Raw genomic sequence first — 18722 nt, 5'->3', positions numbered from 1 at the left:
TTTTGAGGCACAATGTTTTTAAAGAAATTAGGACCAAGTTTGTTAAATATTAATCACACATCACTTGGGATGTGACTGTTTAAAAAATGTCTGGTTTACCCAGAAAAATATTTAATATATTTTAGTTTCTATTCCAATTGTCTTGTGTTATCTTATAAAACTATAATTTAAAAGGTTCTACAAGAACCATTTGTGGCAAGCTCCTGTGTCTTGCTCCTGCTTCACCAAGAGAAAAATTAATGGTGTTGTCCCTTCAGATTCAAGAACCTTTTTCAGAGAATATGGATTCTGCTGGATTTTGGTATCTTCATCTTCTCATTTATCCTTATTTTGTAGCAGCTGAAAAACTGTCCCAATCATAATTTCATAAACCATGTGTTCAAGGTGATAAAGGAAAACAGGAACAGTTTGCATGCATTTTCATTCCAGGTTTGTATAAGGGTAAATGGTCACTGGCATTTTCATTCATTTGCAGTTCCAAAGTTCAGACCAAGATCAGCAAACCTGAGACTTACCAATAACTGAGGTGCAAATGGAAGAAGAGAGAAGGAGAAAGCCAGGGGTAAGAATTAAACTGAGTTACACTTTAAATCATGTGCAATTGGAAAACCAGAACCTGAGCTGCTGTCTAAGAAACTCCAATGCTCCTGGAGTCATGGGGAGGGTCTGCATGTAAAGGATTGTTTCCTTTCAATAGGATTTACAGTTTGCAGACAAGAGTTATGTTCTGTATTATATGGCCAGAGACATGTTCATTTCAAATATTATTGGTAAAATCTGCTGGAAGCAGAGATCTTGGTGCTCATGTGATCACTGAGCCAGGGCCAGCTGCAGGCACCATGGAACAGAAAGGACAAGGGGAGTCCAGTGCAGTTGGTACCTCACCCCCAGGGCAGTAATGCAGTTGGTACCTCACCCCCAGGGCAGTAATGCAGTTGGTACCTCACCCCCAGGGCAGTAATGCAGTTGGTACCTCACCCCCAGGGCAGTAATGCAGTTGGTACCTCACTCCCAGGGCAGTAATGCTGTTGGTAGCTCACCCCCAGGGCAGTAATGCAGTAAAGTGCCAGGTCCTGTTGCACTGCTGGAAGCCGTGGTGAGGCAGTGCTCAGCACTGCTGCCAGCTGGGGCTGCTGCTGAGCTGTCCCCTCCTTGCTGCTCCAGGGACAGGCACTCCCCAGCCCCCCTGAGCCACGGGGTGTCCTCTGGCTCTGCTTCCCCGGGCCCTGGCACCCCCCTGCTTGCCCAGGGAAGTGTGTCACAGCAAGGGGACAGCAAGGGACCAGGGGCTTTGCCCTCTGCAAGCAGCTGCCTGTGACAGCAGTGTGCCAGCAGCTCCTTCACAAGGAGCTGCAGCTCCTCAGCAGCAGGTTAATTAGCAAAATGTTTAAGGATCTGATCTAGAGCTTAATTGTGTTGTGTGCTGCTGAAAGTGGCACTTCAGTGCTGCGAGGTGGTTCCAGTAGCAGGTCAAAGGTGGCCACTGCAGTCAGCAGGAGGCTCTTTGCATGGCACTTAAGAGTATTTCTGACAGCTTTTTCTTTTTTACAAGCATTTGCTTTTTATTATTTCACCAAAATAAAGCATATAGCATACAGTGTTTTCACACATTTAGGAGATAAATAAGTGTATCTTGGATTCTTTTACACCATGATAACATATGTAATACAAAGTTATTTCTTCATTGATTTTAATTTAAATACAGCTTGTTTGCCTTTTTTTTTAAAAACAAACTTTTATTGTGTTACATTTCCCTTGTTAACTTACAGATGTTTAAATAACAACTGGGAAAATAGAGTGATGTGTATTGCTAGAGATAAAAAGTTGCTCTGTTAGGATGAAACCTGTATATCAAGTTACCAGCCTGTAAATTAAAAACCCCAACACATTAAATGAATGCTCTCACTTGAACTGATAAAGAAAACCTTAAGAGAATAACAAATACTTCACCTCCAATTTGTTTGTAGAATAATAAGAAAATAATCCAGTTTTTGTATTTCCACACTGATTGGTATGCATATTAATTTATTTTCTACTTGTTTGCAATTATAAATAAATAGAGGTATAAAGACAAAATCTCATACTGCCTTCCCTTGAATTTACCTGCTACAGTAGATGCATTTTTAAAATCATAAATACATTTCCATTCAACTTAATCAAATACCACAGGACTAACTTCATGTGCTCAGTTTCATGCTGCATAGCTGAGAAAGGAGATAATCTGGTGGCACTTGGTATCTTTAATGGCACTTCTTTCAGCAAAGGAGAGGATGCATTTGTGTCACTAGCCAGGGTCACCCTTCAAACCAGTCCCTTAGAATTGGCCTGAAAAATGGAGCACTAAGTAAAGCAACAATTGCTGTGCTGTGTGCCAGCCTTAGCTAATGGTGCAAGGATCATCGTGGCTTGATTTCATTTCCCCTTCCAGCAGCAAAGTGATCACAGCCTTGCTCAGGTAGCTGCAAGTTCCCTTCTTTCCAAGTGGGTGGGTGTTGTAGAATGCAGTCATGTCACTCTGCAGAGGGAACAGAGGCTGCCATTAGTGTGAATGTGCAAAGCAGCCACACACAGGCAAACAAGAGCAACATCAGATATGTTCAAAATGCAAATGTGCTTTTTGGACTCTAAAACTAGAGAATAACTCTGCTCAATTTTCAGAAATCTCCCATATGTACTTACCTGCTTCTCTTTCCTCACTGAGTTTTCCAGGACTGCACAGATTCCACCTTCTTAGCATTTCTGAAAATGTCAGAGCTGTCAGAGAACAACTGCTCTGCTGAAACATGCAGCTGTGTGGGGGAATGGTGAGCCAGGGCCTTGGGTGTACATGAGGTGTAAACTGACTGAAGATTTATTCAGAAGGAAAGAATCCAAGATCCAAACCACAGGTAGCACATGAACTCATTCATTAATCAGATCACCAAAATAGGTGTCCTTCACTGAACACCTGTTTTTCTCAGTTAGTGACATTAAAACACCTGCTTACTCTCAAATTATGTATTAGCTGCTCTAAAAAAGGTTTAATGCCTTAATTGAGGAAATTGGTTACTTTTATTAATCAAGGGCAGAGATTGTGTGGAGAAAGTAATAAGACTTTTGTAGTTTTAGGGTGTGTCTGAACATACTAGAATAAATACTTTGGATATTTATTACATGTTAACAGGGAATCAACAAAGTTCAAAGTATTTGCAAATCCATTTAAGGGAAGACCATATTTCAGACAGATCAGGAGATTTTAGCAGTGTTAGGAAACGTTGAGGCAGCACCCTAAGAACAATCCCAGCCAGGGTTACAGCCACTGCCAGCAGGGATCCACCTGGGAATATGGGAGAGCCAGGTTCCAGAAAATTTCCATGCAAGGAGCTGAATTTCCAACAACAATCTTAAATATTACTCAGAACTCTAAATTGGAGGCTCTTTCTGAGAGACAAAAAGGCATTATTCTAAGTAGGTCTGGGCTTGGAGAAAAAAAAAAAATCTATCACTTCAACAGAGGCCAGAGCAGCACAAATAAAAACTGGGGTTTGCATGGAATTTCCCTTTCTGTTTGTAGCCATTGGGGATTTGCAGCTTGTGACAAAAGTCAGCAACAAATTCCATATTCCAGGTGCTGTGTGGAGCTAGCACTTGAGAGCCATTTGTGTGTATGATGGCCACAGAGTCACTGCCCTCCAACATGGACCAAAAGGATCATTCACTTCCAGGAAATTGTGTTACTTCTAAACAAAGGCATTGTGCAAACTGACACACTGCTGGGGCTGCCTATCTGCCTTGCTTTCAAATCTTAGTACAAAAAATCAGTGGCACAAGAGTGAACACTGAAACATTTGAAAGAGCTCTTAAGCAGCACATCCTTCCTCATCTTTTAAAGGAACTAAAAATTCAGCAAGAGGAAGGGCTGCTGCCTGTCAATGTTATGAATCAACACATCCTTCAGAGCAGCACAGATAACTTCAAATATATGGTCCACAATAAAATGCCAGCTGCAGTGAGGAGGATGATCCTCAGTAGCTCTGGGACTTGTCCCACTGTTCTATCTCATCTCCTCCTTCTACCAGGCCAATAAACCTGGCTTTATTACAGAATTTCAGAGCTTTGAGGCACCAAAACTTGTACTGAGACTATCCAGAGATCTTTAAAGCATAAAACCTGTAATTCTAGTGAAGAAAATACTAAAAGCATTTATTCCTTTATTTGAATTTTAGTCAAACTTTTGCCAGTTAATGAATGCAAATCTAACAGAAAAATCAGTAACTAAGAACAGTTCTGTATCTCAAGTTCTTACTTTAATACTGTCAATATGAATTCTTTGGTTATTAAAGTTTTCTTAGTCTCTGTGTTCATAAGATCCTAAGTTCACACTTCCTTGCTGAACTTTAGTTTCTTTTATTTTTAACTCTTCTCAGTTCTAGTGCCCCTCCTTAATGAATCCTTTCCCCTTTGAGGAGAACTCTCCCAGCTCACTGCTAGCCCCATTTCAGAGCCATGGAACACAAAGTATTTTCCTTACTGTAGCATTTTGAATTTACAACTCAGCAATAAAGCGCACCTCTTTCATCTCTGCTTAGAGGCTCTTTGCAGACCTAGGCAGCATTTGGGTATATTAATTTCTTATTTGTTTTCCATTCTGAACTTCTGTCAATTGCTTTTTACTCTGAACTGCACAGAATTAACATTTAGAAGTAACTTCAATAAGAATGGTAAATTTGGTAAGACAGCAATATTTTACTCACTTGATTTTCAGCTCCCTTTGGACTGCTGTGATCTTTCTGAAAGTCATGAAATGCTTCTTGCACCACCTTGTCCAAGTCCACTTTGTCCTGGAACTCTAGCTCAGGATTTCTCTCCAGAATAACAGATATAACCATCAGCAACTAGAAGGCAGAAAAAGATTGTAAGGCTTGAAATTTCATTTTTTAAAATTCAGGTTACATAATAGCACTGTTAGTAACTGCATATGCCTCTCTCAAGCAGGAAGCCATTTAATAATGGCACAGGTAATAATGCACAGATAATAGAATCCTGACTTGGATAAAAGAATCACTGGAAAAGCAGGCTTTTATCAAAGGTTACAATTGCTGGGGACTGCCTGGGTAAGGGCATGGTGCAAATGATTGACATTAACATCCAGCTTGGCTGGGAGCCAGGGAAGTTATTTTCTATTTTATTCAGTTCATTCTGTGGCTGCACAAATCCTGTGGAGAGAGTGAAAGGCAGCAAACACTGAACCTCAGCATTTGGTGTTCTGAGGCACAATCACAGATGCTAAAATTCTGTTATGACAAAGTTTATCAAAACCAAAGAGAACAGCCAGCAGTAAAGCCTCAGCTCATCAGAATTGATGTTACTTACATCTGAAAAGGGTTTAAAATAGGAAGGTGAACATGAAGAGTGTTCTGTTGTAACACCTGCAGGCAAGCAGTGGAGTCTGCACTGGCCACCTTGGGTTTGGGAATTTTCTTATCTCTTAGCAAAAACTGGGGGTGCTCCAGCAAGCAGGCTGAGCATGAGCTGTGAGGCAGAGTTTGGGGTGGGATGTTCTGGGGAGGGGCACTCACAGGCACAGGGGCACAGACCTGGGCACTAACAGTGAATGCTGCTGAAGGTACCAGGTACCAACAGTGCAGTGCTCCTGCTCTGTTCTAAAAGCAAACCTTGTGTGCAGTGGGGGAAGGATTTAAACAACACTGGGGGAAGGATTTAAACAGCACTGGGGGAAGGATTTAAACAGCACTGGGGGAAGGATTTAAACAGCCTCTTGCCCTCCTGTGAGGATGGGGAACACAAGGCAATGGGAAGGTGGCTGACTCAGTAGTGCAAAGCTACTCACGAGGCACCCTGAGCACAAAGGGAAAGAAGAATCGTTCAGGGGGCAAGCTGGTTATTTTATTTCAGTTTTCCTTAGATCTGGGAAATTGTTAGGAAAAGGCACAGGCTAAGGACTTGAAGGAAAGCTACTCTGGAATTATTAGATTTTTACCTCCTCTGACCTAACTGTATTGCTAGTGTCATTAATATTTGCTGAAGGGGAAGAACACCATGAACTCACTCTGTTCTGAACATGTAACAGGAACCTGTTTAATCATCAAAACCTCTGAAGCAAGTGTTTCTATGGAAAATCCTGTTTCTTCAGATATTTGAGTCTAGGTTATTTTTTTGTTTTAGGCTGTAACATACTAGTGCACAGTATAAAATGTCATTGATTATTGGCCACAGACCTCCACGATGATCTGCCTGTACTGAGGCTGGTCAATGTTCTGCAGCATATCTTCAACTAGGAGGGAAAAGTTCATTTCATACATCGTCATATCCGATAAGGTTGGTTGCTGGAAAACAAACCATACTTTTATTAAAAGACCACATGTATTAAATCAAAGCCACCCCCAGGCAGAGCCTACTGGCTTGCTGAACAAATAATATTCAACTAAGAAATAATAACCTTTTTGTAGGATCAAAAAGGCTGCAGATTTCAGAGTTCATGACTTGGAAAGAATCTTCTACACTTACAGTTTTATAAATGTGCTTTAATAGAAATTATTTGCTTTCATTCTATCCCAATTGTATTTTACTCCTAATGAAATAGAAAACTTGAATTTTTTTTTCCCAATTACCAAGTTACTCTAAGTAAAACATGATGGCACAAATAGCCATTAATGATAATTTCACCATAGCTGGGCAGGTGGAACAGCAGGGGCTGAGCCCGTGTGTGGGATTACCTGGGGCAGGAACCTCCCTGCCACGATGAGGCCGTTGGGGGTTCTCTCCAGGATCTGCCACACGCGGTCGTAGAAGCCTGCAGGAGTTCTGTTCAGGGAGCCATCCAGCTGCCTCCTGTTCAGCCAGCTCCTGGGGACACAGGAGGGGACAGCTCAGCACACCTGCACTCACAGCCTGGCAGCTGAGCAGGACAGACCCCTCTGCTGCACACACAGCACAGGGCTCACATGCAGAGAGCACAGGGGCACCCCTGGGGCTGGCTGTGCTTCATGGAGCTGCAGAAGAAGCAGCAGCTCTGAAATCCACCCAGTGCAGGCCAGTAACAGTAGCAGATCAAATTCATCAGGTCTAATCATATAAGAAAAATGCATTGCAGCAGAATTGTTGAGGGCAGGGGTTTTTCCTGATGGTCTGTAGAAAACAAGTGGCCTGCAAATTTAGAAAATTCAACAGAATGGTTTTGTAAAACTAAGGCTTTGAGCAAACTGAGTCACATTCTTCATGAATCACAAATCCTTTTTGCCTTCAGAAGTATACCAGCTTTTTTCTTTTTTACTTATGCTATCAAGTATGGAATTTAATTTTCCTGTTTTTTCTTCTCAGTGTTACTACAGAAATGGGGCTTTAGCCAAAATGTTTAAAACACCAGCAATGGAACTTGAAGAACTAGCATCCATGGGTATGAATTAATTACTGGATTCACCAGGTAAATTTAAGTCTTGTGTGGCTGTCCTGAATGTATTTGACAGAGAGGAGTTCCTCAAATTACTTAGTCCTTAGATGCTTTTTGAATTTTAAGTAGAAAAATCAGTACACATTATTTTTTAGAAAAACTACAATTAAATTCCTGCTTTGCAACATGCCTCCTGCCTTTCTGTATTTCTGAGACCTGGTTCTGGTAGGCTGCTTGAAAAGAAAAAAAAAAAAGGGAAATTCCCTGGTCAACTTGAACAATGTTGTTTTGCAGCCCTTTCTCAGCCTGGCTCAAATGAATTCAGCATTAATAACCTTGGGGGTTTAGGTTTTGCTCCATATGTATTGGGAGATTAACATGACATGCTTAGAATAAAAACACTTGTCTATAAAATTATCTGTTCCTGCAGACACCAGTGTGCTGGATGAAATTGCTAAAATATCTTGCATTAAAAACTCTTATGAAATACTGGAGAAATTGTGAGAATTCCTTCTGAGATACAACCAGTAAAGAAAAGAATAATTCTGACAACTGCATGCATGGTTTTACAGTTAAGTTTCTTAGTGTAGCTCAGTCCCAGCTACACCACAAGACAAAGCAGACAGTGTGTTGGTTTAGGTTTTTTCTGTGTTTTGTTTTTGTTTTGTTTTGTTTTTAAGAATAAAAGGGAAAAATTATCACTAGGTGGTGCATTTTCTGAGCAGGTTTGAGCTCTGTGTAATTGGGATACACATTCTGAGAACAAAGGAGATGTTTAAAGTTAACCCTATAAAGCCAGGGCTAAGCCAACATGCAATGTGGGCTCTTTCCCTGTATAACTGTATTGGATAAACATGGCAAGGTAAGAAAAAGTTTCTCATAAATCACCTCTCAATTAAACACTAAACTACCAAAAAGTCATGTCTACTATGGCAGTTTCATCTTATTCTCTGTACAGCTCTGTCCTTGGATTAGGATAAGAAAACTTCCATAAAAGCAAAAAGATCACTGGTGTATTAAAAATAACAAGTTGTTTTCTTAAGACAAAAAAAGAAGAATTTGAAGATGTCAGAAATGCTCTGACCCACCTACATTAATAGGGTCAGGAAGAGAGTCTTGCAAACTGAATAAGCAAAGTGAGTTTCAGAACTGTTTGGACCATTAAAATAACAATGCTCTGTTTAAAAAAGAGTTTCTTGCACTCTTGTGACCCACATAAATAGATTAAAAAGTGTAATATGTGGAGTCTGTGCTTGCAAAAATGTCTTCTGTGAAAACCTGGAGAGAGGTGAGTTGTGGAGAGACTGTTAGGGAGGTAAATAGACCATTAGCCCTTTCTGTATGACAAATTAATTGGCAGTGAGCTATGGTATCACTTTACCAAAGATTTTTTTTTCTAAAAATATCCTAAGAGTAGGAAAAACTGTCCTCAAAAAGAAAAAAAGAAAAGGAGGAGGAAAAAGATAAGGAGTATTCTGTATTTCCTGTCAGGAAGAAAACTTGTAAAAACAAGTCACTAATGGGCAAGGAAAAATGAGTTAGCAATACTGTACAGGAAGAAGTTAGAAAAGAAGTTAGAAGACTGAAAGATTTGAAGGATATGCTGCTGAGTTTTTGTACTCAGATAACCACACAAAGAATCCTCATCCTCAGAAACTCAAGCCAGTGCCCTTCAGTGACCTACCTTGTGTGTTACAGGCATCAAAAGCAGCAGCAGCTGTGGCAGTGCAGGTAAAATCTCTGACAAAAGGTGGTGCTTGAATTCCTTACTGAGACTGAGCAAGTGCTTCCTAAAGAGCATTAATACTGAGTGGAGAATGCTGCAAAAGGTTCTGCTGTGGCTTCACAGGACAGTGGCAGCACCAACATGAGCAGAGGCAGCAGCAAGGACTGCTCAGCACAGCCAAGGCTCTGCAAAGCATCTGGGAGATGCAGAACAGAGCCCGTGGGACTGAGAGATGAGGCAGTGACTGAAGCAGCTCTTTTCTCAGGGATTATAGACTGGGAAAAGACACAGGTGTGTTTTGAATGAAGCAGGAACATAAACAGCAGGATGTGTGCTGTAACTCCTCTTTGTTGAGAGGAAAAGCCCATCACCCATTCAGTCAAGGACTGTGGAAATTATCAGCAATATTATGTGCCAAAGTTTAACTTAACCAGAAGTAAAACCAAGAGGAAGAGCTTTGACTTCACTCTTATCAATAAAGTTAAGTGGAAATATTGCAATTTTAACTTTTGTCTTGCATACCTGGTATCACAATGAATGTTCTTTTTTGCAGCTGGTTACAGCTTGGAGAAAAGATTGCAACTTTCAGGCGGTACCACTATCTTTTAAGAATTCTAGAGAACATCTGCTCTTACTCATATAATAACCTAGAAGAAAGCAGGCACTGAACAGATAAACTGTTCCTACAAGTCACTTAAGTGGAGGTACTGAGTAATTTTTGGCTTCTTTCCCCACATCAAAGAGTGTAACAGTTCACATTATAGCACACAGATCTCTATTCTCTGGCAGTAAAGAGATTTCCACAAAGATAAAGCTGAAAAGGGAATATGCAATAGAAAAGAAACAATTCTATAACCTGGGCCCATGTGAAAGAATGAAAAAGTGTTTTTTTGCTATCTTCCCTTTAAAAATTACAGATGATTACAGATGCCTGGTGATTTCAGGTGCACACAAAGCAGCTCAGGAATGAAATGTACTTGAACTGTTCTGAATGAAATCAGGAGCCCCAGCTCAGCCCCCGTTACCTGCCCGGCTGCTGAGGCTGCAGAATGTCCAGCAGGAGCTGCTTCACCTCGCTGGGGGACATCTGGTACAAGTCCTTGGCTGGCATCTCCCCAGCTCTGATCTGCAGTTCATACTTCATAGCATGGATAATCCATCTACACAAGGAGAGGAATAGAGTTAGTCATTAAATACAAAGTTTCCAAATAGGAAAAATTAGTCTAATAAAACAGCTCCTAAGAATTCCACACAATCCTGCTATTTGGCTGTCAGGACTTGCATAAAATATCAGACAAATATTCTCCTACTCTTCCTGTTTGATTGGAACATGATACAAACTGAAAGGGATAATGCAATTAAGAAATGTGTTGTGGACCATGTTTTCCATAGAGAAGATTGATTGGACTACATTCCCTGTATTCCATGTTCATTAAAACCAACATTTACCTGCCTTTTGATGTTCAAATTCCTATTCAGAATTATGCTCTGCCTATATATGCATTTTGCTGATGAGTTTTAAAAAGCCATAAAATTTACAATATTTTACATTTACCAAGACTTCAGGGCTTATTTCTAGTTTTAGCCTTTGAAATTCAATTTTGCAATCTATCACACTTTCTTTTTCTGCTCCTTTTTGAAAAAAATTTGATTCAATAAAAATATAGCAACAGTGAAGATTTTTAGCCTGAGGTATCAGAGGGGCAGAACTTGGCAAAGTGTTGAAGGAAAATGCTGAGTTTTATTGTGCACATTATGTAAAAGCAGTGCTCCAGCCTCTGATGCAATATCAAAGATGAAACAAGGTACATCAGAAGCCAGGTAAGCACAGAGCTCAGCCTCTTACCCTCTCCACTGGTTCAATTCCAGTAGGCATTCCTAACAAAAGGAAACTGAACTAGCTTTTCTTCAAACAGTCCATAACAGCTGATCAAGGCTTGGGTACATCAGAGCCTTTCTGTGTTTATCTGAAAATGCAGTGAGAGATTCAGGCTGTCATCTCCACAGCCACATTCCATGGTCATTTACCTGTTTAGCTACCCAGGTGCAGAATGTTTCTGCTTACATAAGTCAAGTCACACTCCTTCCCAGGGAGTTCTTAGGAACTACACACAATTTGGAGATGCCTGGCCAGCTGATGCAGTGTTGATTACATCTGAGGTTTCCAGGACTGTGCATTGGGAGGTGCAAGATACCAGGGAGTATTGAGGTCCATTACATTAGCAGAACATGCTACTTTCATTTAATTTAGCAGGTGATGAGCCCTTCTCTTATTACTGATGAACAACACAGCTGGCTCAGGAGTTCTTTCCCCCCTCATGCCTCAGCTGTGTCTGTGTGCGAGTCCCTCACTGGTATTTTCCTTTGCAGTGGCCTGCAAGCCACACCAAAGTCAAGGGTGGACCTTCTGCTGAGCTCTTCACTGATAAGAGGTGAATTCAAGTCACTTGGTTGGGAGTTTTTACAGTAATAGGGCTGTCAGAAACTTGATCTATTTCAACATGAAACCCTGAAAACAAATCAATAACAATAAATCAAATCATTATCAAACTGGAACGGCATTTCTGTGAGAAGGTTAATTTTGCTCACTGGAGTGGGTGATAACACTGAAATAAAGGAAATTGAATCTCTAGCATTAACCTTGGCAGAAAGAAAAAAAAAATTGCAAAAAGGATTAGCTATAGAGAATAAGGAAGGGGAGGAAAGAGGAGCAACATGGATCTGTGGAGGGGACAGAAAAGCATTTAAGTGCAAAAGGATACTTCCAGTTAAATGTAATACAGGCAATTTTTTGTTTTATGATGACTGGAATGTACTGCTAAAGAAGAAATATGAATCTTGTATGCTAGAAAAAAGGCTGCTGGTATCTACCTTCAGTGCTGAAATGCTGTATTTTTCTCTATGGAAAAAAATATGGAAAATGAAACACTTAAGTTCTGATTCTAAAGCATGCTCAGTGATTCAGTAAATCTCAGTCAGTAGCACCTGGCCTCTTCAAAGGAGTGCTTATTCAAATGCATGTCTCTTCCTAAATGTGAAAAAAATAATTAACTTCTGTGGGTAGCAAAGTAAGTGCAGATACCATGGAATGTGACAGCACGCCAGCACAGCCTGTTTGTAGGTCACCTTGTCAAAGAACAAAGAGAACAGGTGGCAGGTAGATGATGTTTGAACCTTGATTCAGGTTTGTGGCTCTCTGAAGTCTCCATTCCCCTGCTTTACTGACCCAATCCGTATCTTCAGCATTCCACTGAAGAGTTCTGGGGAGTTGGAGATGATCCAGCCAATGTGGATGACCAGCTCCTGCTGCAGCACAGCCTCTCTTTCATCCTGCAGCCGGCATTTATCATAGATCATGTCCTTAATCACTGCGGGTGATAAGGGGTTAGAGATAACAGCTTCCTCCTGGCCAAACGCTCCCAGCGTCACCTGTGGCACAGGGAAAACAATTCAGAGGCTGGGGCAGCAAGAACAGCAAAGCAATTCAGAAACTAAACTGCACCAACTTTCCTTTGTTTGTTAAAAGTTTCACAATACAAGGGTGATTTTAAGTCAATGGCTGATGCTTGTTAATACTGTTAATTAGATGCTATTGAAGTAATAAACTTCAATAACAACCACAGTGAATATGGAATCTATTTTTCCAAATTAAAATAAAAATACAAGACCACTGCTTTATAATCAGGACTGTACAAGAGGTTTAGACAGTTATATAATTTCATACATTTCAGCTGTAGAACTCAATTAAAATTCAGAATTAAATTTATAGTTTTGTTTTCTTATTTCTACTAGCATGCTAAAAGTTACAGCCTTAATTTTAAGAAAATATATTGCTGGTACCAGATTGTTTAACCACAAAAAAGGAATTTTATTAGAATTCTGTTTTGTTTTTAATCTACTGTCATTAAGACAGCAACACTAGTTTTTCTGCTGTAATAAAGACCAAGGAAAGGATGTTAGGTTAAAAAGTTGCCAATAGCCTCAAATTCTGCTGCATGCAGGTGTGACCTCCTCTACAGCTGAGCAGCACCAGAAGCACAAACCCAGACCTCAGTCTGGAGTAAGACAACAACATTGCATGTCAGCAGGTATACACATACACATATTTAACACAAAAATACAGAAATATTCAATTTGTATTATTTAGAAGCAACTGTTCATGAATTTAATTAAAATTACTGTGCTGGGGAAGAAAAACAATCTTCTCCTAGGAAAGGAAAAAATACAAACTTTCTTTGAAACAGAAAACCCTGACAGACCTTTTGCTCAGCTGCCACCCATGTGTTGTGTTATGCTCAATCACACAGAAAATGATTACATTTTCATTAAAGAAGTCTTTTAAGAGATGCCTTTATACTTCATCTACTTTTGTCAAGTAAGAGGGCATATAGATGCAATCACACAAAGGTTTGGGTGGGAAGGGACCTTAAAGATCATCATGTTACAACATTCCTGCTCCAAACCCCATCCAACCTGAACATCCCAGGGATGGGGCAGCCACAGCTTCTCCAGGCAGCCTGTGCCAGGCTCTCCTCACTCCCACAGGGAAGAGTTTCTTCCTAAGATCTAATCTGAACCTGCCCTATTTCATTTTAAAGCAATTCCCTCTTGTCCTGTCTCTACATGTCCTTGTCAAAAGTCCCTCTCCAGCTCTATGTGCCCCTTTGGGCACTGGAAGGGTTTCCAAGGTCTCCCCAGAGACTTTAAACCCAAGGAGTTTCAGAAATCATGCCCCTTCCTGTCTTCCATAAATGCTGAACAGTCTTTTCAGTCTTATTCTTTCATTAATTAAAATTATTATTCAATTCCAAATACAATTATTAAACACATATTTATTTTCTCTGGATTTCTCTTCTTTGGTAAGGTTTTTTTTAAGCCATTGCATACTTTTAAAAGAAGCATCAGAGGCCTTGAAAATGAACAAGCCATTTGTTTAGTTTCTGTTATCATTCCTTAATGCAGTTCTGAGGAGCAAAGACTTACCTGCTTGCCCTGAACTAAAACATTAGTAATAGATGGTGCAAGGCTGTCCACTAGTTTACCTAAAAGACTTGCTGCGAAGCGCACAACAGACCTGAGGGCAGAAAACAGAGCAATCCCACTACATATCACATGCTAGTTTAATGAATTCAGATAGAAAGCTGCAGTCTGCCACAGCAGAATCTCAAAATTAACTCAGTGAATACATACAGTATGTACAAAGTGGAATTTGGATTGGATTTTATGCAATCTTCTGTAGGTTCTCATTTTTTAGTTCAGATATAGGTTAATGGATCAGAAATATATTTAGTTAGAACTCATTAAACTACCAGTTCCATAAAAAGCTTCTTGTTCTCTTCTCAACACCATCTTAACCAAAGGCAGGTAAGAAATGCCAGCTCCTCTTTTACGACATTTTCATCATTTTGCAAAATAACTTTGGTAATTTTAAAATCTATTTAAAAGAGTCAGAAAGATTTTGCAAGAGAAAGTATAACACATAACACCAAAGCCTTGCTGTGTGTTCCATGCTGAGGTAATATTTTGCATGTGCAGCATGAAAAGAAGAGGCTTGTGTCACCTGCCAGGTTAAAACAAGCTGTAACTTCTAAGAACCACATTTTTCTAGGTATGCAGTAGGTGGTTAAAGATATGAACACATTTAATAGCAATTTCCTGACAAAATACAAACCTAACAGAACTGTAATTGAGCTTTTCTAGCATAGGTTTTGAGGTTACTAAGAATCATTTATTCACAGAGATGAGGAATAAGCTGTAATATTCTAAGGTGTTAGTAAAAAACTCAAACAGTTGATGTTGATTCCTGTAAAAAGTGCTACACACTCCTTAAGATCAAGAGCAAAGCATTTCAAAAATGCATTAGCTGATACAATCAAAATGCAAATAAGCAAAATAAAAAAAAATCTCACAGAGCTGCACTTCAGATTTCTGGGCACTTTACCTGTTTCCCATGTACCAGTAAAGTAGTAATATGTGGGGTTATAGAAGAAGAAAATTTCTGTGCAAATGCAGCACTGTAGCGCAACACCAACCTATATGTGTGTCACATGGCAATCAGGGAAGAGAAATGAAAACAGTTTACATATTTTGTTCCTAAAAATACTTCTGATTTTTATTAATTACAAAAAATACCATCAAGGTATTTTGGGTCTACCTCATTATTGGCAAAGGCCCATTTAACCGTATGTAGAGACAAAAACAAAAACCAAATTTATATTTACTGACCTGTTAGGAATAGTTACAGACTGAGAGAACAGAGTTCAGGACAGGCTTGACTTTGATAAAAAGAAATTAAACTGCTACTGAGCTTCAGGGCAAAGAAATTAATAAACAACATGTAAATATCAACCTACTTGCTGAAACCTTTTAAAGTTATTTAAAGTGTCAAAGTCAGGCTCAAAGCAAATGACTTCAGGGCAATAAATCTGAGTTAGTGCATCAGCTTAAATGATTTATATCTTATCACCAGCCTTCCTACATGGAGCTATTGACAATATTTTTTCATGCCCTGTAAGAAATAAGAATATTAACATTCTTCTCACATTATTTCAATGTAATGGGGCCTGTGTATTGGCAATAGCACTCAGTGCAAAACCAGCCTATTGGTTTTGTATTTCAAAAGATAACAGTAAGAAACTGCTTCTTCATTTTTTAAACCAGACCTTCGGCTGCCATGCACCAATACAACTGTCAGGAAAGCTGCCATTTTCCTCCTTTAAGTGTGTGAGAATCCAGCCTTACTTTCTATAAAAACATTAGGAAAACAAAACTGGTGTAAGCCAGAAGGAACATGATATTTGTATACAAACCAGAGCTTTCTGCTGCCAGCTCGTCTGTAGATTCTTTCAATGTGCTCAGCAACAGTACCTAAAGGGAATGAACAAAGAAAAGAAAACAAAACACAAGCAAAAAAAGATGCACAGGCTTTCACTTAATAGTAATAAGGCAAGTATGATGAGACCAGTTAATTCTGAAGCTGCTTTATAAAGCACTTATCTATTATGCTGTACATCTAAAATTCAGATGCAATCAAGTCCCATCTCCTAGTTTATGTTCTTATGAAAAAGCCAAACCAGATTTCAGCTGAATTTGCTGTGCCTGCTGTAGAGACACCTATAATATCACCTGCTCTTGCAATACACTGGGGAAAATTAATCTACATATAGATTTGGCCTATAATGGTACACCCCATCACAAAGTACATCCTCATACTGCAGAACCTAAAGTTCTTCAGCCTCTGTGTTCAGATTTGTGTTTTATTGATTGGGTGATTACTAATGTCAGTCTCAGCAGTGTCCATGCAGAGAACTCAGTCAGTGACTCAGCCCATCCAATCCAAGGTGCATGTTAAAAAGGTCATCAGCACCACCATTCCACATGGGGTGGCACTGAGAGGTCTGCACAGGTAGCTCTGAGCACCCAGAGGCACAACTGCACATTTTTGGATTTAATTGATTTCAACAGCATTTTTAAGTTCATCATCATGACCCAGTGGTTGCAATGGTAACACTGCTTGCTCACAGGGGTTAGGGAATCTGCCCTGAGCTGTTTCTAGAGCAAAGAACACAACCTGCAAAGGACTAAAGGAAGCTCCTGAGCTCCCAAAGCCTCCCAACACTCCAGGTGACTGCTGGAAAAGGCCTCTGCAGAGCCCACATGGCCTAATGTGCAGATTGCAGCCAGGACTTGCAGCAATGCACTGGGTTACCAGCCAAGGGGCTTTATTCCCTTGAGGTGGCTTTCCAGTCCTGTGGGCAATTTTGGGCACCACAGCAGAGGAAAGATAAAAAGATATTAGAAAGTATCCAAAGGAGGCACAGGAAGATGGTGAAGGATTTAGCAGGAAACCATGTGAGGAGAGGCTGAGGTGACTTGGCTTGTGGAGCCCAGAGCAGAGGGGACTGAGGAGGGACCTCACTGGGTCTGCAGGATCCTCACCAGGGCAGCAGAGGGGCAGGAGCAGATCTCCTCACTCTGTGACCAATAACAGGACTCAAGGAGATGGCTGGAGTTGAGGCAGGGGAGGTTTAGGTTGGAGATCAGGAAAAGGTTCCTCACCAGAGGGTGGCTGGGCACTGACCAGGCTCCCCAGGGCACAGCACCAGTCTGGCAGAGCTCAGGAAGCTCTCAGGCACATGGGGGGATGGCTGGGGTGTGCTGTGAAGGATGATGATCCTTGTGGGTCCCTTCCAACTCAGAATATCCTATAGATTCTATGATCTTTTTAACACAGCAATGCAGATATAATGTATGTTTATGTCAATATGACAGCTCTTCTCCACATGAAGCAGCCATCTCCTACCAAAATTAAGAAGCAGGACTCTGTAACATGAGGTGGGAAGTCCCACTGCTTGATGAATAACTAAGAGTATATTATTTGATTTGAACAGCCCTCTTTTTCTCAGTAATCATATATAAAAAGGCAACTAGAAAGCAATCTTTGGGAAAAAAGACAAAACAGCAAACTTTGCAGCACAAAACCCCAAAGCCTCAGTGGCCTTCTCAGAATTACATTACAGAAATTTAGACCCTCTGCTCTAAAACAAAGCCATAACACAAAACCAGAACTTCACAGATACATTGAACTGAAGTGAGATTACATCAAAGCAGAATAAAAATTCAGTATAAAGCCTCATATAGTACAGACTGTTAAAGACATTTAGACTTGTCTTTTGTTTGTTTTCTTTGTAAAGGCAAATCCTGTATTTTTTTTCTAATCTATGCACTCAAAATTACAACCAGATACAGCACTGGCCTACAAACAGTCTAAAAGCATTCATATATCCAGCAGCTCATTCCCCACCACACCATCAATCTGCATCTCCTATTTAATGCAGAAATTGCTCTAAATGGCAGAGAAAAGAGCTCCACAACTGCTGGCAAGCACAGCTATTATTCCTGTTCATTGCAACTGAGCACAGAGCTGCTTCCTCAGGACAGTCCCATGGCAGGAGCTCTTACCTTCCTTGGTGATGAAATTCGGCCCTTCCCTTTTGAGCAATATACTGGAGAGTAACACTTGGCTTGCCAGGCAACTGCAGTCCTTAAATAAAAAACAGCAACAGCAGAACCATAAACTGCCTTCAGATTGTCACTGAAGCAAAGCCAGAAGAGCTATTAAAAATTTCAGGTGAAACCAAAGGGCCTTTTCTTCTTTTCAATTTAAGGAAAAGTATAATTATTTTATTTTCAAGGGGATTTCACAATTATCCCATACCCTGTGTGTGCTGTATCCTTGTCACTGCTGCTTGAAGAGCCTTCTCTGTGGATCATATTAAGCTGTAATAATTTGACCTTGGAAAAGTTTCCTGATTTTTCATTCTCAACTCCTTTAATTTACAGCAAAAATGCTTGTAATGAAATAGGGAACCAAGCAGAACACTTGGTGTGTTTGTATCAATACCAGACCTAGAACAGTCACTGGTGGTTTTCCTCTAGGTACAGGAAACAAGTGGCAGATTGGAACTGTCCCTTGATGTTATTAAGAAGTTCCCAGTCCATCCTAGTAAATACCCACTGCTCAAGTCTCTTTTGATTAGCAGTTTATCAATAAAATATCTGTTCTTAGGACACATGGAAATGGATCCAGAGGGCACCAGGGATGAT

The 18722-nt window shown here is 40.2% G+C and overlaps 1 protein-coding gene across 2 annotated transcripts in view; it reads right to left on the bottom strand.

The window, feature by feature from the left end:
* Positions 1-1553: 1553 nt before the first annotated feature.
* Positions 1554-18722, bottom strand: part of PHKB (phosphorylase kinase regulatory subunit beta) — a 66420-nt gene continuing 49251 nt past the window's right edge. For both annotated transcript variants that reach the window (XM_058813297.1, XM_058813298.1), the window contains exons 23-31: positions 18078-18159; positions 15926-15983; positions 14100-14190; positions 12343-12545; positions 10142-10276; positions 6717-6846; positions 6219-6326; positions 4734-4874; positions 1554-2515 (exon numbers count right to left, since the gene is read on the bottom strand). In XM_058813297.1, the coding sequence (XP_058669280.1) occupies positions 2378-2515; positions 4734-4874; positions 6219-6326; positions 6717-6846; positions 10142-10276; positions 12343-12545; positions 14100-14190; positions 15926-15983; positions 18078-18159 (1086 nt within the window). In that variant the 3' untranslated portion in view covers positions 1554-2377. The remainder of the gene's footprint in view (positions 2516-4733; positions 4875-6218; positions 6327-6716; positions 6847-10141; positions 10277-12342; positions 12546-14099; positions 14191-15925; positions 15984-18077; positions 18160-18722) is intronic.

This window comes from Ammospiza caudacuta, chromosome 13, assembly GCF_027887145.1.
Source record: "Ammospiza caudacuta isolate bAmmCau1 chromosome 13, bAmmCau1.pri, whole genome shotgun sequence".
Lineage (NCBI taxonomy): Eukaryota > Metazoa > Chordata > Aves > Passeriformes > Passerellidae > Ammospiza > Ammospiza caudacuta.
This window is presented reverse-complemented; position numbering and strand designations above follow the sequence as displayed.